Consider the following 24,217-nt stretch of genomic DNA (forward strand, 5'->3'; position numbering starts at 1 on the left):
GAACAATGATGGAAAAGGAGAGGGAAAGGACAACAAGAGAGAGAAGATTAAAGATTCTAAATTTACCTTTTTTTTTTTCTCCTCTTAAAATTCAAAAAGCAAATTTCTATCCTTCAAGGTATATAGCTTTTGTTTGATTCTTGTTTCATTTTGAATTGAAAGCTATGGTGCTGAGTTGATGTTGTTTATGATGAAATTCCCTCAAAGTCTCTGTCTCAGCATCAAAACCCTGACATGGTTCCTGTTCCTTTGATTCCTCAATTCCCTTTATCTTTGTTTCTTTCTTTTTTTTCAACCTTCTGCCACTTCTTTTTAATGTTTCATCTTTGGTTCCAGCCTGTCCTACCATTAAAAGAAATTGCATTGAAAAGAAAATTAATCATTTTAATTTGGGTAAATTACAATTAAGTCATTTTCATTAAATTTAATGAGAATTAATAATAATTTTAATAGTAAAAATTAATTTATGTGTTTATTAAAATATCAAACTAAATTGATTAATTTTAAAATTATAAAAATTAAACAGTAAATTTAATCAAATTTTAAAGATTAAATTATATTTTATCCTTTTGTGTCCTAAATTTGAGGAATGTTGTATATTAGAATCTTCTAATTTTGGGTAAGCAGGATTGATTTAGAGTGTTTTGGTATTACTGTTTTTAGCTTGAGCAAAATATTACTTATATAAATTAAAAGTCATTAAAATTTGATTCTAAATTAAATATAGCATATTTAAAAAACAAAAATTGTAAAATAATTAAAAATTTATTTTTTTAATATCATTTAAAATAATGCTCAATTTAATTTAATTTAATCGTGATAAAGGCATATTATTCATTTAGTAGAATTTGAGCCCTTACTTTCTTAATTCCCATATAAAGATAAAAAAAAGAAAATCATTTAAAATGATAACTTTTTCAAATAATATTAAAACCACAACTCTAAACAGATTTTTAAATATTATAATCATGTAAAAAATTATAAAATTATTAGTTTAATTTTTTGTTGAAGCTTAATTAATAAAAAAAAAATCTTTTTCTTAACTTAAAATCAAGGGTAATATTCTCAAACCATTTTTGCACTCTAAGATTAAGTCTTTTTCTTGAATAATTTTAAGTGTATATTCTCTCATAATTTTAATGTTAGATTTCATATAGATTTTTTTTTTTGGAATAAGATTTTATATAGATTTTGAAATCCAAATAAATATGAAATGAGGTACAGGATAGATTTTAGGTACTGGGAAGTCTTTTCAAGGGATGAGTGTTTTAATTAAGATATCCTTCATGATATGCACCAATGATGTCATGACACCACTATATATGTACATTATAAATTTATTTATGATTTTCATTTCCATCTGGTCGGCTTTTATTACTATAAATCTTTGTGCATAAGATTTACATTTCGTACCCTGGTCGGTTTCCGGTGCAAATCATGATTTTAACTTCAGACACTGCCTTGAAAATGTGTGAAACCATGGAGTACCTTTTGTAATTTCCCCAATGGGGAAATGAATTTCAGATCAGCACCAAACATGGCTTCCCAGAACTCATTGATGCTTGATTTGCTCCTCTTTCTACACATCAAACTTGCAACTACATAACATAGTTCAACACAAAGGTACATATCATAAGCCCAGTTACAGATGCTTCCCTGTGCAATTCCACAAATACAAATGAATATTCCAAGAAACCAATAGTTGAATTGAAACAGGATTGGTGTAAATTTACAATTCAAACACAGATCAATATTCACTGCAAGTCTGCAACCAACGGTAAAAAAGACAGTTTCTTTATTTCCAATGTATGAAGAATATTTATATATATACACTAGATCATTACCCGCGTGTTGCTGTTGAATATAAATATTTTTGTTTTTAAAATTAATATACTGAAATTTACATAATCATGTATAATATATATATCAAGTATGAATAACAAAATGATTCAGAAGAAAGGAAATGATGGCTGTAATCTTTCTGTTGTTGCTTGTAGATGAATGCCATCAAAACCAGAAGGGCACCTTCAACGTTGTCTCTTTGATATTCTAACCATTCAAGAAGGGCCCTTGCTTCCTGCAAATTTTCATAACTAACCATGAGTCCTCATATTTTATTCATGCCTTCATTACCCTGAGTACATCAAATCGCAACATGTCATATGAAATCTCAAAAAACTTTTGTTATACAAACAGCATATTAGAATGGACCAAGTAAATTTGATTTATAATCTCAACAACAATAAATTACTATAATTTTCAATAATGACTATTAGTGCTTATATTTGATGAGAAGAATATCTTTGTTCAATCCAATACACAAAATCAAAACCTTCTTACTTTCAAAAGTAAATGGAATGTTGACATATTTGATGTGAAGTATTGACTTACCAAGAGAACAAAAAAATCACATTAAAGATTGCAACCACTCTCCACTCAGTTTTCATGTACTGTGCAACTCCAGCCTTGAAAACGTGATTGAAAGCAAGTATGCAGAAAAGAAAATGGAAAACAAAAGTGGAAAACCCATTTAAAGGTGATCTACTTGCAGGAATCACAATTATAGCATTTGGTAGCCCAAGAATTTTTGTAAAGTTTACAGTTATTGTTGGAGTTGACTGGGTCGAAGCTCAAATCATAGCACTAACAGCAGGATAACCATACCATGAAGCAAGTCAAACACAAAGTAAGATCTTATAACTGGTTCCCAAGTTTATCAATAATTTTTAAACTATAAGCTATAATATCAAACATATATAGGGTACATACTTACTCAATTGTTTAAATCTTTTATTTTTTATTTTTATACAAAATGAGGGGGAAAATCCAAGATAAACTACAGAAAAGGCTCTAACTTTCAATTTCCCTTTTTGTCTTCCATTGGAAGTTTTACCTAGTCTGAACAAACCAGATTGAGACTAACCATCTTACTAAATGGAAATTAGGGCCCTTACAGTTCAATGAAGAACTCATCACTTTGATCACAAACCAAACAATAAGAGATTCAAAACAAAGTTAGCCACTGACAACAATTCGACTGAATGGTTTTTTGCTCTTTGTTTCAGACAAATGCAGTATTTTTTTTTTTCCAGTAAGATTTGTGTTCCATGATATTGAGGAAGTTAGTTAGGTACCCGCAAATTATTCTATTTCCTTTGTGTTCATAGCTACATTTAGTGTCAATGTTTTTCTTCAACTTGAACCATTATTTGTTAAGCCATAAAATTATTCTCTTTCCGTATTCAAAGAAATTCAACTTATCCATCTTGTGATTTAAATTTCATTAGTGATCTTAGGGTTCTCTTTTCTTCTTAAATACCAAATAATTGAAGACAGCATTCAGCATTTTCTGGAATATAGAATGCTGCATGGTCAGGAGCAGCTGTGGATGGAATACTGCTTTAAAGATTAAGCCCACAACTTCAATGTGATTTATGTCACTTATGATGCAAAATAAGTTGAGATTCACTGTATATTTTGCTTTAGGAGTTTTTGGTTATAAGTAAGCCAGAAGTCCTGCTAAGCTATTAAATTAGAGTATTTAATGGAGGATGTGCTTTGCATTTATGCTATTTTGTCGATTATCTAATTAATGGTTGTCCACAATTAGGTGCAGTTTTTTCCTGAATCCCTTTCTTCTGAACTATTAAATTATAGTAGCAACTGGGTTAGTGAGATGGTTGCTTTGGACCTGTGACTAATTGCTTTCCTAGTTGTTGAAAAACAAACTCAATTTGCAAAATATGCAACTACATTGAGATGAGTTTCAATATTATTAAAGTCAATTCAATCATCTTAAAAGCTTAATAAAATACTTTCAAAATTTTATTACTAAGGTATATAAATATGATTTGATTGACAGAGTTAAGTTTTGATTCTCAAACTTTACAATCAAATTAAATTCAAACAATTCATTGTATCGATTCAATTCAGCTTCAACCATCCATAAAAGATAGACACTCTCCTTCTCCATTTAGTAAAAATTAGTTTCCATCCCAATTCCCAAGGATTTCAAAACTATAAGATATCTAGTTTAAACTCAAATTATCAAACTTCTGTTATGATAACAAGGGGAATAGGAATGTGAGAATGTACAGGAGGAAAATATTGTATAGATAGGGTAACATTGTAACTAATTGGGTCAGCCAAGAATTGAATAAAACAAAACACTTATGTCTCTACTTCTTTCTCTCTTGCTCCCTCTCTCCTTCTTCCTCGATATTCTTCCTCTGTTATTCTGCAGGTTTGGGGTCTTGGAAACTCCACCACGTAACAACTTCCTTTTAGACTTTTTGCACATCAAAAATACCGATTTATGTAATAAAATCTATTGCGAAATAGCAAAATGAACTCAGCACTGGACTGGATCCTTATCACATCCCTCTATTAAAATTGGCTTTTATCATCATTTTTCCACTCAAAAGAAAATTTTAAAAACCCACACACATAGGAATAGTGAATAAAAAAATAAAGAAAAGAAAAAATTAACCTCAAGTGGTATGTGTGAGTAATAGAGGGATCTCTCTATAGTTTGAAGTTTGTGATAGATCAGTCTCCAAGCTTTGCTTTGACAACTGAACACTGCTTACAACAATCTATAGAGAGATCATAGACAAAGAATGGAATTTAGAGAGAGAAAGAGAAGGAAACTGAAATGGAAAATAATGGGAGAGAGTAATAGAGGGATGTATTTGACAATACAAGAAAGAGCTAGCTTTGATAAAGTAAGAAAGTGAAGGTAAATAAATGCAAATTCTAAACTAACCTCTCCACACATGGAGATTAAAGGATCCTATTTTATAAAATTGTGAATACATTCCAAATCTCCCAACAAAAGTAAAATGCCAAACTGAAGTTGTGAAGAATTACCTATAACATGGCTTCTTTAATTCTTTTTTCTTTTCTTTTTTTTTGGATTGAAGATCACCCTGCCTTCCTTTCTCAAGGATGCTGCATAACCACAATCCACATTATATCAAATTCTAAACAGATGTAAGGTTTTGCATCAAATGTTGCAGATTCTTGATATTGGCTTTGCATTTACAATAAAAATTGTAATGCTAAATTTACCAAAAAAAGATAAAGAGGATACTAGAGATGTTATGGTCAAATCACTCCTTCCAAAGGCACCCAGGTGCAGCATTGAAGCTACCACATAAGCAACTTAAGTGCGATAATAGAAAGAAAAAAAAAATGTGGTTCATGGATGCTAGAAGGTCCAAAGCTAAAAGAAAATGTATGCAACCCTATACAGAAAACTAAGTAAAGGCTGTCCAGGTTGCCCAATGCCTAGCCTGCATCCTTGCAACATACCAATTCCTTTTACATATTGGACCAAAAGACTGGCAAATGATAATATCTTCTCTGGTTGCACATTGCAAAAAAAAAAAAATTAAGTTTATAGACAATCAACTTACTTGGAAAAACTATTTCCAGATAATGCTGTAGTAATTGAACATTCTGCAATAGTACCCAAAAAAAAATGGGCAGTTCTATTGGTTCATCAAAAGGATCTGCAAAGAAGTTACAAATTTCCAGTAAAATCAATAAATATGTATAAATACCATCAGTTTATTCACATGTATAGAATGGCAGCTCAAGATAAAAACATGACACCAATGAAGCCACTAATTTGCAAATATTAACTTGTCAAAAAAGTGATCAAATTGGTTTAACAGATTCTCCACTTAATTCTCCTCTAACTAACTTCAGAATTTCCATGATCATGGATTTTATTTTATTTTTTAAGGAAAAAAGCAAATTAATATGAAAATTTTAACATATATGATGCATTACACCACTAATGATGCATAACCACATAAAAGAAAGGGGGGCAGGAAGGAATGTAGTTTAGAGAACAAAGTATCATAATCATTCAAGACTCCAAATACGTCTAATTAACTGCTTATACAGAAAATGTTTTATCCATAAGTTGCAAGTCATTTCCGATTTTTCAAGGCTTTGATCCAATTTTTTCCATTTTGCATTCTTAGACCAAATAACATGGGAAACCAATATTAAAGCAAATATTAAAACACAATAGACCTCAAATACCAAGTAAAAGGCACATCAAGTCCCAAAATCTCTCATGAAAAGTGAAAAACATTGCTCACCAGGAGATGGTGGGTGTGAAAATAACAGCGCACTTACACACTGGTTGATCATTCACTCCACCGATCATGACCTACTACTTTACCTGGCCATCAAAATGTTGAATATCACCAGTTCACTCAATTTGGTACTAAAATTTCGGAATATCACCAATAGTTCATTATCATTCATATTACCCATAATCCCCCACAAGAAAACCAATAACACTAAATTGAGCTGGAAATAAAATTAAAAACCAGCAAAATAGAAAACAAAACCAAAATTTGAAATTCACCTTGGAAAGGGCTGGGTTGTTGAAGTAGGGGTGATGCTGCAATCGCTTGATTCAGATCAGAGATCAAAATCGTTTCCATTCTCTCAACTCAACTAAGCCTTTATCCCAAAAATTTGGGGTCGGCTATATGGATTCGCTTTTTCCACTCTGAACGATTTTGGGTTAAATCCTCAGAAATGTGTGATGCTTCTAAGTCATGTTGTACTACTCTCCTCCAAGTTAATTTAGGTCTACCCCTTTTTTTCTTTCTATCATCTAACCTAATGTGCTCTACTTGTCTAACTGGAGACTCCGTATGTCTACGCTTCACATGACCAAACCACCTCAATCTCCCTTCTCTCAACTTATCTTCGATTGGCATCACTCCTACCTTTTCTCTTATACTCTCATTACGGACTTTATCTAGTCTAGTATGGCCACTCATCCACCTTAATGTTCTCATCTCTGCAACTCTTATCTTAGATGCATACGACTCTTTTAGTGCCCAACACTCACCATATAACATAGCCGGTAGTATGGCAGTACCATAAAATTTTCCTTTTAATTTCCTTTTAATTTATTGAGAATCTTACGATCACATATCGTGGCACGTCTCCACTTCAACCATCCGGCTTTAATCCTATGACTAACATCCTCCTCACATCCCCCATCTAGATTGAGCCTAGATATTTAAAGTGATTACTTTGGGACAGTACCACCCCATTCAAACTAAATCCTTCCCTATCACCAATTTGGCCTTCACTGAACTTGCAATGCATGTATTCTGCCTTCGTTCTACTTAACTTAAAATTTGACTCTAGAGCAATTCTCCAAAGTTCTAGCTTCCTATTGAATCCTTTTCGTGTCTCATCTATCAGAACGATATCATCCGCAAACATCATGCACCAAACATCGTTTCCATTCTCTAAAGGGAATAATTCTGTTAAAGAAAAAGAAGAATAAAGAAGAGGAATTAGAGGGCAAAGAAGGAAGGGAAAGAAAGAATGAAGGGAAAGAAAATTCTCTGAAGCTATCAATTCAAGAGCCTTATACTGCCTCTCTCTTTCCTTCTCCATTATCTCAAATATCTCTAGATCAGACGTGCAAAGCAGCTGGTTCCCACATGACTTCACTGAATTTCTCCGCTCCTCAAGGTCCAATTCACCTAAGGTTGCTGCGCTTTTAGACGAATTAGACGACGATTGCAAGGATGCGAACTTCTTTTTCATCTTCTTCTTATTCTTCCTCTACAGTGTTGATGATGATTCTCCACTAGTGACCCTAGCAATCGAAGGCGACCCATATTCAACAGAACCTTCACTTAACAATCCTGGCTCCCCCAGAGTTATCGTGCCATTGTCAACATAAATAGCAATTTTATCTACACTCACAGAATTTCTCATAAAATTTCCAAGAAAAAACCAAATAAATAAATAAAATTGTTGAAAGAAAGGGAAACCTGCCTCGCATACAACCCATTAGGCTGCAACAAACCAAATCCCACCGGATTCAGGGCAAAAAGCATGCAGATTGATGCAAATAATGAGTGAAATTGAATATAGAAGTTCATGTGAGAATAGAAAAAGCTTCTCACATACAGATGCGCTAAAGTTCTTGTAATGGTGGCTTTTCGCGGGTGTTCTAGTTTGAGGTCTGTCTACGTAAATCGGAATTGAACAGAAATTTGGTATAGATTAGGTTTGGTTTTTTTGATGTTTCAGTTCTAATTAAATTCGGTTTTTCAATTTTGGTTTGATACCGTACGGTTCAGATTTCACTTAAAATAATTTCTTACAATTTTTTTATTAAAAATATTTAATTAATATTTAAAATTTAAATTTTATTACTAATACATAATATATTATATAATATAATTTTTTATTTACTTTTAAATTATATTTTTCATTTAATTAAGTAATTATACTATTCCCAATTGAATGAATCCGGCCGGCTTGAATCAACAAATCAGTTTGAATCACAGAAAGGGGTCGGGTTGGAATCCGTTGGGATAATCAACCATTGAATACCCGGTTCTAACCTTCTAATAGCCTCCACCCCTCGTTGTGGCCGAAACCTCCAGAACTTCCAGCCTCGCCGTAGACGTCTCAAACACTTGATATAGGCCAATCGCACGAAGTTGCACCAAAGCTTCACAGATAATTTCTCTCTCTTTCTCTCCTTGTTTCTGTTGCTCACTGTTCTGCCAAACAAGGTAACTAAGTACTCAGTTTCTTGTTTCTCTCCTTCGTTGGACACGATTTGGGTCCTTGGGTCCAATTGGGGTTTTACATAATCAGCGATTTGGGTTACTGATATTCTTCGATGTAACAATAGTTCAACAAAAGATTTTCTCAATTCTGTTTATTGTAGTGGCATTACTGATCCTGCAGTGACTAATTTTCTGTCTCTTTTGAATCTTACGAAAGAATATTGATTTAGCATTTATGTTCTAGGGCGGAGCAATTCTGTTCACGAAGTTAAATATTCCCTAGAATATTAGATCATGTTAATGTATTATGAGGATTTCATGATTGAAAATAGTCATCCTCATTTTCTGGACGAAGTTGTTGCCCTTTATGTATTATATGTTAATATGATAATATTGTATACTTTGAACGCCATGTGTTTGAGAAATTGACTGTTTGAAATGGTTGGTATTTTAGTGCAGTGAAAGAGTTAGCTATGAGCAAGGAGACGCAGAAAAAACCTGGAGCTCATCAAATTGTCAGATTGGACAAGGCATTGAAATTGGTAAATCATTATCTTTAGTTTTTAATGCACTTGTGATTCGACTCTTTGCTTCTCCTTTTGATAATAACAGATAAGTGGGCTTTTTTTCTTTTTTTCCCCCCTGTTTTAATGCTTGATATTACTGATGTGCAGGCTGAACAATGGGTTAATAACATGAGTAAAGGTATAGAGGATGAAACAACAGAAGTAGAACCAGAGGGCCGTCCTGATAGGTTCGTATAGCAAATTTTCAATTTCGATTGCATTTTTTGTTTCATTGAGATGTCTTACAGGTTTTCCATATTTTTTCTAGACTTGGACTTGGCGCCAAAGTTCTGCTTCAATCCAAAGTTAGACCCTTAAATGATCCTGTTGAAAGAAAGTTACATGCCAAGTTGGAAGCTGGAAAAAGAAAAGCTACGAAAAGTATTGAAGAGTCCCTCCCATCTACAAGAGGAGGAGGCAATGACAATGATGATGAAGACAGTGATGGAGATTTAGAAAGCAGAACCAGTGCATTTACCAAGAAGAGAGCAGGTCCTCCAACTTCATCTTTACAATTAAAGAAGAAACACAAGTAACTTTAAACCTTATCAAGATCGAATGTAATTGCTTATGCTTTCCACATTCTATAGTCCATGTAAACGGGATTGTTATCTTTTTAAATTTGATGTTCATAAAGGAATTTTGTTGGCCCCTTTAAAATATGTCATAACTTTCCTTAACGTCGCATACCTTGACTAATGAATTAAAACCACATATCATTTATTACATAGGTTTTTATTTCTATAGGATCCCTCATTTTGCACAGCTGCTTATTGGTTCCTTACAACTTGAAAATTGGGGGTTGGGAGAAAAAAGAGAAAAGAGGGGGAGGGGGGGAATGTATGGTTATGAGAAATGGAATTCTGTTTTTCCTCATAAGAATAAATAGTTTGGCATGTATTTTTTGTTTTTTCTCATAACAATACATAGTTTCGCATGTATTATTCTTGAAAATTCATTGTCCAACGTACTGATGATGGGAAGCGTATAAATATTGGCTGTATGGTCTTAACAGCACAGTTTTGACATGTTTTTCTATGTTTTAAGTCCTTATAATGATTTATCCAAAGCATGAGTTAACAGCTATTTTAAACCACATTAACTATGGGAAAAATACTGATTGGTTGTTTGCCTTCTCTGTCTATCAAATTTTTAAGCAGAAGCTAAAATTATATAGTATATAATTATGGCTTTTCCTTGTGTTGCTCGCTTTATGATAACAGGTGAAAATTTCATAGGTAAAACAACAAATTGAAGAGCTATTATTATTATTTTCAAAATATCCAGAGCTTTTCAGTAGTATGGGTGTGAGTTTCAGTGGAGTTGCCGTCAATGATATAGGGGTTGAACAGTGCTGTCATCAAGGTGTTGAAAGTGTTGAGTCCCATGAGTCCAGCCTCGATGTGGCTCAAAGGTTTTTTTTTTTTAATTGGGTTTTGGAGATAGATGGTGAGAGATTGAGCTTGAAAGCCTACAATTTGATACTAGGGATTGCGATGCTAGTGGGCCTATTGAGATGTTTTGAGTTTAGTTGAAACCATGAAGCAAAATGGATCTGGTGTGTCACAAGGGGGCGTGGGATCATGAGTGGAGAAATTTGAGAAAGAATGATTACATAGTGATCATGATGGTGGATGCTTGCTATAAAATCACTTTCACTATTTATTTTTAACTTTTAATTTTTAAAATGTATTTTAAATTTTATAAATTAATTTAAAAATAATTAATTAATTATTTAAAATTACTTAAAATTAATTTTTAAATAATTTAAATATTAAAAAAATTTAAAATAACTTATTTTATTAAAATGATAAAAAGATATATATAAAAAAATAATATTGATAATAATCCAATCAAATACTCACGTGCGCATCCAGTTTTTTCAGTCATTACAACGAGAAAAAATAGAATTTTGTTATGGCCCTATTAATAGTACGAGTACATATCATGCTGGGCCCATTTCTTTGCTTGCCCAAAAGCAGGTCGCTTTTGTAAGCAAATGGCCCAGTGGGGCTCTAAGAGCAGTTTATATGACTTGGATTCTGCGTCTTCTTTGCCCGTGACACGTAGTCAATTCATATATGCTTCCCGTGGCTACGGTTCGTTTTGGCCCTCATAGAAAGACTCCACTACATCCCATACCACATAGGTCGGGATGATCCATTACTCCAACTTACTGACACGTGGGAACAGTAGACGGTCCCACGAGTGCCCGTTAAGTTCGGTGCTGAATAGATTGATGGACAGGTGAGTGTCGGTGAGCGAGAGTCTTTTAAATTTTGTACTCTGGAGAGTGTGCGACGAAGCTCCTTAATTTGCTGGTGTATGTAATAACGAGTTTTATGTTGATGACGTGGCACATTACGGTGAAAGGACGCGTACTCGTCTCGCCGAAACGTCACAATCCTTTACTGGCAGCCTCCGAGAATTACTGAGAAATTATTATATTAATAAACGTAAAATGACGATACTATCCCTGTATTTTAATTAATTGAATTTTATTGTCTCCCATAATCACATTGATATTTTTTTTTTTTTAAGGAAATGGACCAAGCCAGTATTAATCGAATAATAATCAAGTGATACATAATGTTCATATTACATAGAGATCAATTTTTTTTTTTTAATTTGAAGTTTAATTTATAAACTTTATATTTAAATAATTTATTAAAAAAAGAAATTTTCTATTATATTTATCACGACCCAACCTATGTGGACTAGAGGACGAGGGGTCCCTAAAGCCCGAGGCCCGTAGTAAGCTGCTCATTAACCCAACTCTAAGGCCCATTTGGGCCCAATTTCAAGAAACCAACCATAAAATGGACTTTCCAACGGGGAGTTTTCGACTCACCCGACCTGTAAACATAATAAATACTCAATTGGGGAGCTCAGCTCACTCTCCACATACTCATATCCTCATAAAAATAAATGGGAGCTCAGCTCCTTCATCCAATCCATCAAACATACATATCATTATACGTTTAGAGGTCCAACATAATAATAATATTACAGACCATAATCAAATAAATACTTCTAACACATGCGGAAATTCTAGGAGTAAATAAAATTATACAAATATTGATAAACAACCTGCGAAGGAGAAAAGCAGGTTAACCAAAAATAAAATCCTTGAAAAAATATTGAACAGGAGTGAGCGTTCGACTCAGAGAGTAAAATATCAATTTTAACCATAATCTCTATAACTATCTAAAACTAATGCACCCTGTAGAGTGAAAATGCAATATCAACATCATTTTCACATCATAACATCAAAAAGGTAATTTGGAGCACTCACGCACCCTGTAGCATCAATCATAACATATGGGAGCTGATCCCCTATACAGCTCTCTTAAATCCAAAAGAACTCAAGCGGACTTTCGCTTAATAAACCAAATCGAGGATCAAGAACTCAAGCGGTGACTACCCTCAAGGATCGGGTCCTGTGAAGAACTCAAGCCGTGACTACCCGTCCTATCCATAGTCCACACCACATCACACGCACGCCAACGCACGCACACTGCTCCAAATTACCACAACAACATCATGGCACTTTAACAGTTATCAATGTATCATAAATCGTGCCTAGAGTTTAACTATATAAATATATGCATATAAGTGATGCATGGGCATGCTGAATATATAATAATATCGAAATTACAATTAAAATTAATATTTTACTCACAGACTTGACGGTGGTCACTGAGGCGGAGGAAGAAGGCTGTCCTGGCTCACCTAACAATTTTATTACAATCATTTAATACAAATGACTCAATACAAATCAAGAAAAGACCCAATACGTCCTAAGTCATGCCGAAAATCCGACAGAGTCTCCCCTATACCTAGGACCTATCCAACCTGTAAAAGGGCTCAAAACACACTTCTATATCCACAATCCATATATCCACAACTCAATCACATCACACTCTCTCGGGCCCATCAAATCAATCATCCATCACAATATGTAAAATTTCAATTTAGTCCTTATAATTAATATTTTTGCAAAAACTGCTCAAATAAGCTCTAAAAATTATAAAACTCTACCCCGCGGTCCTTAGAAATATTACTAAGCTATTGCAAAAAGAATCGTAATCTTCTAAGCTACCACGAATATTTTATGGATTTTTAATCCTATTTAAGCACTAGAAAATTACGAAAAAGCAAGGTTCGGGTTTACCTTTGCCGATTCCGACTTCGGGAACGTGCTCGGGATGCCTAACAATGGTGGGGTAGCCAAAATCTCGCTCCAATTCGAAGACTTTTCAAATTCACAGATCCGGACAACTGTCGAATTTCCACGAATTGAGGATACCTACACGAAGCCCAATAATAATATATAAAAATTAGGGGTATTACAATATTCAATAAATCCTTTAATAAAATAAAAAATTAAAAAATATTTAATTTTAACAAAAATTTAAATTTAAAATGATTTTAATACAATTAAATTAAAAAAATCTTCGATATTTTCAATGGACACATCTACCAAACCCATTTTGAAAAACACAAGAAACCTATAGGCTATAGCCCATAGATGTGGAAAATGAGAGTAATGTGAGTTGTTCTCCACTTACACCTTGATTTTGATTCACTAGTATATGCAGTAATTTTTATGGTAAAATTAATTTTTTTTATCATTTGATTCTCTTAATTTTATATTTTCCTATTAAAAGAATACATCTAATATAAATTTAATTCATGAGAATGAATTTAATAATTATTAAATTAAATATTTATATCAAAATTTAAATAAAAATAATTAAAAAATATATATATATTATATAAATATTTAATTTAATAAATATTAATTTTTTTATCATTTGATTCTCTTAATTTTTCTCAACTTAATAATATTAATAATAATTTTAATTCATTTACTAAAGAGAAATATATACATGTATACCATAAATTATTAATTAATTAATTAATAAAAATCAAAATTATTTTACTTATTTGAATTTAAATTATAAAATCAAATAAATATTATAAATTTATATTAATCCTTTTTTAAAAGGTTTTAAATTAAAGAAAAACCATGATATTTTTCTTAAAAATACTAGAAAAATTCCTCTTTTTTTTTTTACCTTAATCAGCAAAAATAAAGTAATTAACATGATTCAGGTAATTAATAAATTATTAATTAATTAAAATTTAAAAAAAAATACAAAAAATAGGTGCAACCTAGTCAAATGGGGTAGGCCAGGGGCAAAATTCAGCTCCAAACCAAACACTACGGAGGTGCAGGTAAAAGCCAAAAGCCATAAAGAGAGAGAGAGTATACCGTTGGGATTCTGACGTGGCAAACACCAGGATAAACGAAAACCGAACCAAACCCAAACCGAAAACCGAACCTAAAAGGCCTAAGCTTAAAACCAAACCAAACCAAACTCCTTTTCTCTCTCACGAAGCGTTGCAAACAAGAAGAAGAAAAAGAAAAGCAGAGTCCACCAGACGTTTCCATTCTCAGAAGCATTATATGTATAAACGCTCTCTCTGTCTTTCTCGCTCCCTACTTTCCTTAGATTTGAAAAGAATCAGATAACTCGCTATATGTTTTTATCTGTATATGCGCGTGTAGAGGGCGCGTGATTGTTTTCAATTTGAATTATGGCTACCGGAGTGGAATCGTCGTCGCCGGAGACTGGGAAGGTTGCGGTTGCGCTTGATTTTCCTCTGAGTGATACGCATTCGTTCACTTCTCCGCCTAGAATACCTAGCAGGCTTCGGAAAAGACTGTTGGAGGAGGCTAGGACTCCTAGTACTGTTGAAGAAATTGAAGCTAAACTTCGACATGCGGATCTTCGCAGACAGGTTAATTAAGAAAAATTTTCTTTTAGTTTTTGTCTTTTAAATTTTAATTTTTGTAATTAATTCTGTGAGGATTTCAAGTATGTTTGTATGTTGAAAATGTCTTGGAAAGTGAGAGAAATTTTTATTAATTACGCTTAAAAAAAAAAATTCAATTTCTGACTTCACTGAGCAACTAGTTAAAAGTCTTTTCTCTTTTTTTCTTTCCCCTTTTTCCCTCAAAATTCTTATGAAAAAATGAATGATCTTTACTTAATTGTTTTCCTGTGATCACTGATTTTACTTAATTTTTTTTTGGTGATAAACTATTTGAAAGCGGTCTTCCTTTTTTTTTTTTTGTCTTTTTTCTTTTTATTTGGCATTATTAGAGAAGCATTTTTGCCTTTCAGGGTCAGTTGTGATGAAATTATAGCATCTTCTCTTAAGTTCTGTTATATTCTGAGAGAGTTGTTGTAATCTGTCGTTGGTTTTGGTTTGTAAGAAGGGAAAGACTTCATTTGTCAAAATTTAAGAATTTGCCAGTTGGGATTAATTCCAAATGAAAGATCCTTGGCCCATCCACTTCTCCCTCTTTTTTGGGATTTTTTTAATCCTTTACTTTGAATTTAAAAATACTCATCCTGTTAGGTAAGGATGTGGGTATTTGCTACTGTTCTCAATTTTTGTTTTTCACTTTTCACTTTTGGAGTTTTCCTTTGCACATGGATAATAAATAAATACAAACTCATGACTGAATGTTTCTTTTAATGTGCTCTTTTCGTTTCGTCCTCTCCTCCATATGATGGTAAATTTCTTTTGCAGTTTTGTTTTTAGTCAGGTTCTGTTGAGAATGATTATTCGCAGGAAAAAGTCTATTTACTCACTGTCATTTGAAATAGTATTCATTACTGTTTTCCATAATATATTTGGTTTTTGTCAGTATTGATTTCCTCATAATGCAATCTGATTGTTTTTTTAATGGTTACTCATTCGAGTGCAGCAATTCTACGAGATGCTGTCAAGCAAGGCAAGACCAAAGCCTAGAAGCCCCTCACGGTCTTCATCTCAAGAGGAAGACCTTGGCCAACGTCTTGAAGCTAAGCTTCAAGCTGCAGAGCAGAAAAGGTATTGTTTTTTGAGGTGTCGGAGCTTGTTTATTTACTACTGATTAGGTTCATTAGACTCTTGATAAATATGTTGTTTAACAGTTTAAGCAAATAGTTTCTGCAACCAAACGTTGTTAGTTCATTGCTGGCATTCTAAAGGTTGTCCATGTGATTATTAAGTATCCCCACCACAGCATCATTATAGCCACAAGCTTTATACAGATTTTGTTGGGTTGATCATCTTACTTTGGTAATGGATGCTGACGTTGCTTCTTTTTTATTATTTGCTATTTGTTTTTCCTATACCTTTATGATTGTATCTTTTTTAATATCTCCCTAACTTTTGAAGAGGCTTCCCCATGAATTTATTTCTGGTTTTTTCTTTGTCCTCATTCAAACTCAGCTGCTTCTTGTCATTCTAAGAAATTCTTAGTTGTTATGTTGGATCAGAAGATTTATTTATGTTGGCAGAACATATGAAATCATCCTTAGATCTAAACATCTAAACCCATTCAATGGTTAAGTACTTGTGGTTTTATGTTACATTTAGGTGTTTTGCCAAGGTATATGTTTTCTGGTTCCACTTTAAGACTTGGTCACTCCGATTTAGTTAACTTTGAAGTGTTCTTTTCATGTCTGCATCTTTATTGGGCCTCCCTATGGTTGCTGCACTATCTTATGTTGCAATGTATGTTCTGGTTTGGACTGAAGCTTTAGTTTATTTGTATTGGGAAAAATATATTTTACATTTTGCAGTTATCTACAATTTTAAGCTCATTTATTGGTATGATAGGTTGGACATTCTTGCAAAGGCCCAGATGCGACTAGCTAGGTTGGATGAGTTGCGTCAGGCAGCGAAAAGTGGGGCAGAATTGCGATTTGCTAGAGAAAGAGAGAGGCTTGGTACGAAAGTAGAATTGCGGGTTCAGCAAGCAGAAGCAAATAGAATGCTTATCCTCAAGGCTAATAGGCAAAGAAGTGCCAACCTAAAGGAGAGAATGTCCCAATCATTATTGCGGAGAATGGCTCGGGAGAGCAAATACAAGGAGCTTGTACATGCTGCAATTCACCAAAAGCGTGCAGCTGCTGAGAGGAAGCGATTGGGATTGCTGGAAGCAGAAAAGAAGAGGGCATGTGCTAGGGTGTTGCAAGTGAGGCGTGTGGCTAAGTCTGTCTCTCATCAGCGTGAAATTGAGAGACGGAGAATGAAAGACCAGTTGGAGAATCGGCTGCAAAGGGTATGAATTGATAATTTCTTTCTCATTCATTTTCATGATAACTGGTAGTCTTATATGATGTTTTTCAATGTCATAATATTTCAATGAATATCATAATAATTAGGCAAGAAGGCAAAGAGCAGAATATTTGAAGCAGAGAGGAAGGCAGCATATTTCGGTTCGAGTGAATTGGAATCGAATGCTCAAGCAGGCTGATCTTCTTTCCAGAAAATTAGCAAGGTATATAATTCGCAGTTACTGTTCTCTAAACCTTAATTGACCTGCCAAGACATTAGCTTTGCTCAGAATCATTTGTCTTGCTCTTGCTATGGCACCGGCTTATATGTTGTGTGCTTGATGACCTGATTCTAGGCTCTAGCTCTTTATGTTACTGGATGAAATAGGGGCCATGTTAACGAATTTATGAAAATGATATAATAGTTCTGCAAATGATAATGCAAATTTTGGTGTTAAGGGTTTTTTTTTTAATCTTTTTATCATAATTTTTCCCATGAATAATCTATTTTTGGTGTTATCTTTTCTTTTTAGGTGCTGGAAGCAGTTTCTTAGGTCTAGGAGAACTACCTTAGACTTGGCAAAAAATTATGATGACTTGAAAATCCATGGGAGTTCTGTCAAGTCAATGCCATTTGAGCAGCTTGCTCGATTGATTGAATCTGCTACTACCCTACAGACTGTGAATGCTCTACTCGATCGACTAGAAAGCCGCCTTGCAGTTTTCAGAGTTGCTGGTAGCAATCATTCAACCAGTTTGGATAACATCGATCACCTCCTAAAAAGAGTAGCCACCCCAAGGAAACGGACTACTCCCAGGAATTCTATGCGGAGCAGAGAGGCAAAGAAAGTAGGTGCTGTTAGGGAGGCAGCCAGAAGTCCTGCTAAATCATCAAGGTATCCTGTGAGAGTAGTTCTTTGTGCCTACATGATTCTGGGTCATCCAGATGCTGTTTTCAGTAGTCAAGGGGACCGTGAGATTGCTCTAGCTAAGTCTGCTGAAGAATTTGTTCTACAGTTTGAGTTGCTGATAAGAATTATACTAGATGGCCCCATACAGAGTTCTGATGAGGAATCTGACTCCATTTCACGAAAACGCTGTACCTTTAGGTCTCAGCTTGCAGCTTTTGATAAAGCATGGTGCTTCTACTTGAATTGCTTTGTTGTGTGGAAGGTTAAGGATGCTCAGACATTGGAGGAGGACATGGTGAGAGCTGCTTGCCAACTTGAGGTTTCTATGATTCAAAAATGCAAGCTGAGACCAGGAGGGGATACTGATGCTCTCAGTCATGATATGAAAGCTATTCAGAAACAGGTATTGCCTGCAAACTGAGTTTTAAGGTTTCTGTATTTTTGAGTAATTGTTAGATTACCTATTAAGTATGCCTTATATATTCCGTTAATGAGAAAACTGATTGCTGGATGCTTGTGAATTATGAGAAGCATTTAGTTTTCATTTGTTCTTTTGGTGGTATTAATTTTGTTGATACACATCTTCAAATGCATTTTGATGCAGGTGACAGAAGATCAAAAGCTTTTGAGGGAAAAGATACAACACCTGAGTGGAGATGCTGGGATTGAGCGCATGGAACGTGCTTTATTAGAAACACGATCCAAGTACTTTCAAGCAAAGGAAAATGGAAGTCCAGTTGGGTCACCAATCACACATTTCCTCTCTTCGAGCACATTGAGCTCCCCAGGTGGTCCTTCTCTTGGTAGCTTAGCTTTCACAAGCAATATGGTTGAGAGTGTTGAGAAGCCAAACCATGTAGTTCGCTCCTTGTTCAGAGATGATGTTGCTTCCTCATCCAAAGGATTTAGTTCCTCTGCAACAATCAGCAGCCATTTTGATGGCCATTTTGGTCCTACTATAAAGTTGATAACAGAGAATGAATTAATTGTAAATGAATTTCTCCATGAGCGACATCATAGCTTTGTTGATGGATTCAGTACGGACAAAGAAAACAATATCAAGGTTAGTGCATTCTCATAATTAATCAATTACTTATCATGTATCACATCCTGAAATTGAAAATACTTAACCTTATTAGTTTCTTTTCTGGGTATCTTTTTATCTTTTCATCTCTCAGCGTCTATAAGTTGCATATTTGGCTAAGGGAATGGTTTTTGTAGAACCAATAGGACACAAAGGGGAAGAGAAACAAATTCCAAAGCTTTATTAATTCTTATTATCAATAATAGTCATGGAAAAGGTCTACCAAAATATAACTTAGGGGTATCTATGGTAGAATTGTCAACCCTACTCCTCCTCCTCCTCCTCCTCCTCCTCCTACTAGTACTAGGATTAGGAATAAGAAAATCCTAAAAAAAACTAAAAATGCTACCTATATTCTTTTCCTAGAATAAGTAGTCCTAAAATCCCTAGAAGACGATCTGCATCAATGGCAATTCCTCTTATCAATAAATGGGGTGCTGCTTGTTGCAAGTGTGTGGAGAACACTATATTTTGTGGCTTATATTGGGTTTTAGCATTTATTTTTGTTTCTACTAATGGCTTAAAATGAATACGATGGCTTCTGGAAGTGCCTTTGAAGTACTTCATTTGAAACTGATATGTTTTCTTATCTTATTAGTTGCAGGGAAAGATAAGAGAGACAATGGAGGCAGCCTTTTGGGATGGTATCATGGATTCCATCAAACAGGACGAGCCCAGATACGATCGAGTTGTTGAACTTGTGAAGGAGGTGAGGGATGGAATTAGTGAGATGGCACCAGAAAGCTGGAAACTGCAGATTGCTGCAGCTATTGATCTGGATATTCTCTCTCAGGTGGAAACCTGCCTACTATTTCCAATTGTTGGAGGAATAATGTTTGATAAAAATATAATTTCTTTTGTTTTTTCTTTCTCCATTAGGTGTTAAATTCAGATACACTTGACATTGATTATCTCGGAAAGATTCTAGAGTTTGCATTAGGTACTCTGCAAAAGCTGTCCTCTCCAGCACATGAAGAGGAAATGAAAGTCACACACCAGAAATTATTGAAAGAATTGGCTGAGACATGTGAAACTCGAGATGAGTCAATGTATTCCCATGCCATTGCAATGATCAAGGGTCTGCGGTTTGTATTAGAGCAGATTCAGGTGTGTTTCGTGATATTTCTCATGTTCTTGATCACTTCTATGTGTGAAAATATTCGTTCTGGTTCTCACTGGTGCTTGCTGCTGTTTTATTTGCTAGCTTTCTTGCCTATTATTTACTCTCCCACTCGATATATTTACTGCTCTTTCCTTTTCTAGTGAAGCTCAATAAGCTTTCGAGAGTTGACGAAATTTTGGTTTACCCTTTGGTTAGGCTCTTAAGCAAGAGATAAGTAAAGCACGTATAAAATTGATGGAGCCTTTGTTGAAGGGACCTGCTGGTTTGGATTACCTTAGAAAAGCTTTTGCCAACCATTATGGATCTTATTCTGATGCCTGTACGTCTCTACCTTTGACCATGCGGTGGCTTTTATCTGTGAGGAATTGCAAAGACCAGGAGTGGGAAGAGCATATCAACTTTATCTCTTCTTTGATCAACCATGAAAGTTCATCTCAGGAGTTTCTTCCTTCCACTACTCTTAGAACCGGTGGAAGCTTTATGCTGAAAACAAAAGGAAGTGGAGCTGCTTATACTTCATCTGCTTCCAATACTACAGGTATGGATCTTGAGAAAGAATCTTAGAAGATCTAAGGGGTAAAACTGTAAATCCTCTTGGAAATATGAATAACCTTACAATGTTGAAAAAGAAAAGATTGCTTTATTGCATTATGCTTGACTTGGTTTTATGCTCTTGGATAAGGTGGTCAGAAACCAGAACCAGAATGCAATGGTGATAGAATTGATTTATCGGTGAGGCTTGGATTGTTGAAGCTAGTGAGTGGGGTTTCTGGCCTAACACAAGAAGTTCTTCCTGAAACCTTCTTGCTTAACCTGCCTCTTCTGAGGGCTGCCCAGGCTCAAATCCAGAAGATCATAGTAATATCAACTAGGCAAGTGATCCATATATACCTCACTCTTTGTGTCTTTCCATGTATTGTGTCAAAAACTAACTGTAATGTTGCAAAGGGTGGTTGACTGGGCCTTTGCCATTGCCCTGATATTTTCTATTTATTGTTTTATTTTCCTATTTCCTCTTTTGTGGTGCATCTTGTGCACAGCATTTGCCATTTTTTTCATGGGTTTTTCAATAAATTGTGAGAGTTACTAACTGATCTGAAACTGCTATATGTAGTCTTCTTGTTTGCCGGCAAACACTACTGATGGAGCAAGTAGTAGCCAGTGGTGCAGATGTGGAAAGCATATTATTGAAGCGCACCAAGCAATTGCTGGCGCTCTTAGACCGTGTTGCCGATGTGGGCATTGATGAGATCGTAGGGGTAATAAGTGAGCTCTCACAAGAAGATGACAGGGCAGCAGACCCTGAGAAACTTAAATCAAGGAAGTTAGTCATGGCTAGGATGTTAGGAAAGAGCTTGCAGGCCGGCGACCCTGTTTTTGAAAAGGTCTCCCATGCTGTTTATTTGGCCACGAGAGGAATTGTACTAGGCGGCAGCGGGCCTCAGGGTAGAAAACTAGCAGAAATGGCACTCCGGCAAGTTGGGGCCGTCATGCTAGCTGAAAGGGTGGTGGAAACTGCTGAAGTATTGGTGGTAGCTGCCACTGTGTCTGTTGCTGTACATGGGCCATGGTATGTGAATCTAGCTGATAACCTGTGATGGAATTGTATGCACAAGGAAAGTGGGAGAGAGAATGATAATGCAGAATTGTAAATAGTAGTGTGCGTAAAAGCCCTGTAATTGAAAAATAATATTTGATCATAATGCACATTCTTCAGTGATTGTAATGTAGAATTCATTGATGTAGTGAAACAGAGGAGACTGCAATTTTGTGCTTTGCTTGTTTAGTTTAAACTGTGTAAATCTTGTTTTTGGCTGCTAAAGCATGCACACTCCAAAGTGTAAATTTAGCATCCAAACTATTGCTTCCCCATCTGGATTTCAACATATTGAATTTGATGTAGTGTGAAATTTACAACTTTCTTGCAATACAAATCTAAATTCACATCACATTTCTATGGTGATTTTATTATTTAATGAAATAAATATTATTTTATAAATAATCACCATAGGTGAATGGAATCTGCATCTGTAGAAATCGCCTCATTTCAAATGTTGAACGTTCAATCCTATTTGTTTCGCAAGTGACCCGCTCCAATAGCCTTCTTGATCATTTCACGTCTAAAAGCGTACGCCTCTTGCAGAGCAGATTCTGTTGGTTGACCTCCAATAATCTTGGATGTCATTTTTGGAGGAACCACATCTCTGCTCTCTCTTTTTGAGATTGCACAACTGGTATGAAAATCCAGGCAGCAGCCAAAGCATTTGTAGCCAATGAACTTCCCAAACTTATCACACTCGTAGCATTTATACTCGTAATCAAACCAAAATGGCATGATAACAAAGCTAAGTGGGTGTTCATGTCTTTCATGTCTGCAAATTGTTGGTAAAACCCCACACCTGATATGGGTCTGCAACAGGCAATTGTTGCATTTCGAGGAGTAGGCTTCACAAACCTTGCACTTGTACGTCACTGGAAAGTTGTAATAGGATGGTTTTGGGTTTATGTAGAACAGGCAGGACTTTGAAATTACTTCTAAATCTGTGGATAGCTCGGCGCACGCTTTGTGAAGAATGAACTCATCGCACTCGACGCATTGATAGATCGGACCAGAAATGACATTTTGACAATGGTTGCAATGGAGTTCATTGGATCCTATCTTTGGCTCTTCAGTGAAGGAAAACTCATGGGCATGTGCTTCTGTGAGAAGACTCAGATCAGGCATCATCTTACTATCCTGTGAAGGATCAAATACTTCAAATTTGCTCCCTTCACCTCCACCTTTAGGGTCCTGAAGATGTACCGCTTCATAGTTTTCCACAGCCCCTAGTATCTTAGGGACAAATCTCTCCACATCAAACGTCTCCATCATGCTGATGCTGAAGAATCGAACATGTTTAGCCCTGTAATCATTATCAAGAAAAGGATTGATTTGATCTGAAGAGCAATCAATTATGATCAAAAGGGCTTCCTTAGAAGCTGCTAGCTGCAACAAAAGCTCAAAGTGATAAATTTCAGAGAGTGAAGTATTGATGATAACTGGGAACTTCAAGAGGAGTAGGGTTGAGGAGATCTGAATGGCAAGTTTGAAAGACAAGTCTTTAGAAAATGAGGTAGATGTAGCAGTGGTGGAGGGAGTTAGAAGGGGGTTCTGAAGATCTGGAATCATTTGACTGATATCTCTTTCATCAATTAGAGGATGGTTAAGGGACATGGCTAATTTGTAAGCTATTTCACTCTGTTGATTGTTTAAAGAGCCTCTAATTGCTATGATCACTGGCAACTTCAGTTGTTTTTGCTCACCGCTGTTGGCTACTTCCATTCTCTCTTTTCTGAGTAATGACCATGCAATGGAACTGTACTTCTCATTCAATATCTATTCCTTATATCATAATTGCAAGGTTTGCATCTTTCATTTTTTCTAGATTGCAACAAAGATACGATTCCAACTTTGGCTCTCCCAGGTCCCAAGCAAGAAAAGAATAGATTCATCACAATGTGTACAATTCCCCGATTTGAAGCAACGAATAAGCTCCCAACTTTGACCTTTACATTAGCTGATGGATTATTGTACATCTGAGCAAGGTTTGATTTGAATCCAGAGCCAATTAGTCCAAACCAGACTAAAACTCTCCCTCTTTTTAAACCTTAAACCAAACTAGATCGAAATCAATGATTCTACCAAAAATTTAGTTGCCAACCCTCAATTTATTAAAGAAAATGAGAAATTTTAAAAACTACTTTTAACCATTAAACTGACTCGATCTAAAATAGAACAGAGATCAAATTAAAACTGTTATGACCAAAAAACCATTGAAAGTCCAAATCCAACGGTCC

General features: G+C 35.0%; 2 protein-coding genes and 1 long non-coding RNA gene across 6 annotated transcripts; 2 read left to right on the forward strand and 1 right to left on the reverse strand.

Moving 5' to 3' along the window:
- Window positions 1-1,851: 1,851 nt before the first annotated feature.
- Window positions 1,852-6,459, reverse strand: LOC110648905 (uncharacterized). 2 transcript variants are annotated; one of them, XR_002493661.2, is made up of 6 exons: window positions 6,386-6,459; window positions 6,114-6,196; window positions 5,418-5,513; window positions 4,870-4,950; window positions 4,490-4,595; window positions 1,852-2,077 (listed from the first exon to the last, which is right to left on the reverse strand). It is a non-coding gene; the product is annotated as an uncharacterized LOC110648905 (long non-coding RNA). The 2 variants fall into 2 exon arrangements; XR_002493663.2 differs by lacking the exon at window positions 4,490-4,595.
- A 2,022-nt stretch (window positions 6,460-8,481) lies between these two features.
- LOC110648897 (uncharacterized) lies at window positions 8,482-9,779 on the forward strand (the record flags this gene model as incomplete). Its single annotated transcript, XM_021803268.2, has 4 exons — window positions 8,482-8,576; window positions 9,028-9,115; window positions 9,248-9,327; window positions 9,408-9,779. Coding segments are annotated over 4 exons (531 nt in total), but the record flags the coding sequence as incomplete, so codon positions are not given.
- A 4,745-nt stretch (window positions 9,780-14,524) lies between these two features.
- On the forward strand, window positions 14,525-22,266 carry LOC110648902 (uncharacterized). Of its 3 annotated transcripts, XM_058134839.1 has the most exons (12): window positions 14,525-14,614; window positions 14,715-14,947; window positions 15,924-16,048; window positions 16,823-17,267; window positions 17,371-17,486; window positions 17,796-18,576; window positions 18,778-19,236; window positions 19,856-20,050; window positions 20,137-20,364; window positions 20,576-20,918; window positions 21,063-21,252; window positions 21,495-22,266. In XM_058134839.1, the coding sequence occupies exons 2-12, from the start codon at window positions 14,744-14,746 to the stop codon at window positions 21,976-21,978; spliced, it is 3,570 nt and encodes a 1,189-aa protein (XP_057990822.1). In that variant the 5' UTR covers window positions 14,525-14,614; window positions 14,715-14,743; the 3' UTR covers window positions 21,979-22,266. The 3 variants fall into 3 exon arrangements, with proteins under 3 accessions (XP_057990822.1, XP_057990821.1, XP_057990823.1); XM_058134838.1 differs by having other exon boundaries at window positions 14,534-14,947; XM_058134840.1 differs by having other exon boundaries at window positions 14,534-14,947; window positions 19,862-20,050.
- The last annotated feature ends 1,951 nt before the right edge of the window (window positions 22,267-24,217 follow it).

The sequence above is a fragment of the Hevea brasiliensis genome, chromosome 14 (assembly GCF_030052815.1).
Source record: "Hevea brasiliensis isolate MT/VB/25A 57/8 chromosome 14, ASM3005281v1, whole genome shotgun sequence".
Taxonomy (NCBI): domain Eukaryota; kingdom Viridiplantae; phylum Streptophyta; class Magnoliopsida; order Malpighiales; family Euphorbiaceae; genus Hevea; species Hevea brasiliensis.

Bases quoted from the DNA above. Each gene is read 5' to 3' on its own strand.
- LOC110648902 (XM_058134839.1), top strand. From the start codon at position 14,744: ATGGCTACCGGAGTGGAATCGTCGTCGCCGGAGACTGGGAAGGTTGCG. The intron at 19,237-19,855 runs GTTAGTGCATTC...TTATCTTATTAG, and splicing joins ACAAAGAAAACAATATCAAG to TTGCAGGGAAAGATAAGAGA. The intron at 20,051-20,136 runs GTGGAAACCTGC...TTTCTCCATTAG, and splicing joins ATCTGGATATTCTCTCTCAG to GTGTTAAATTCAGATACACT.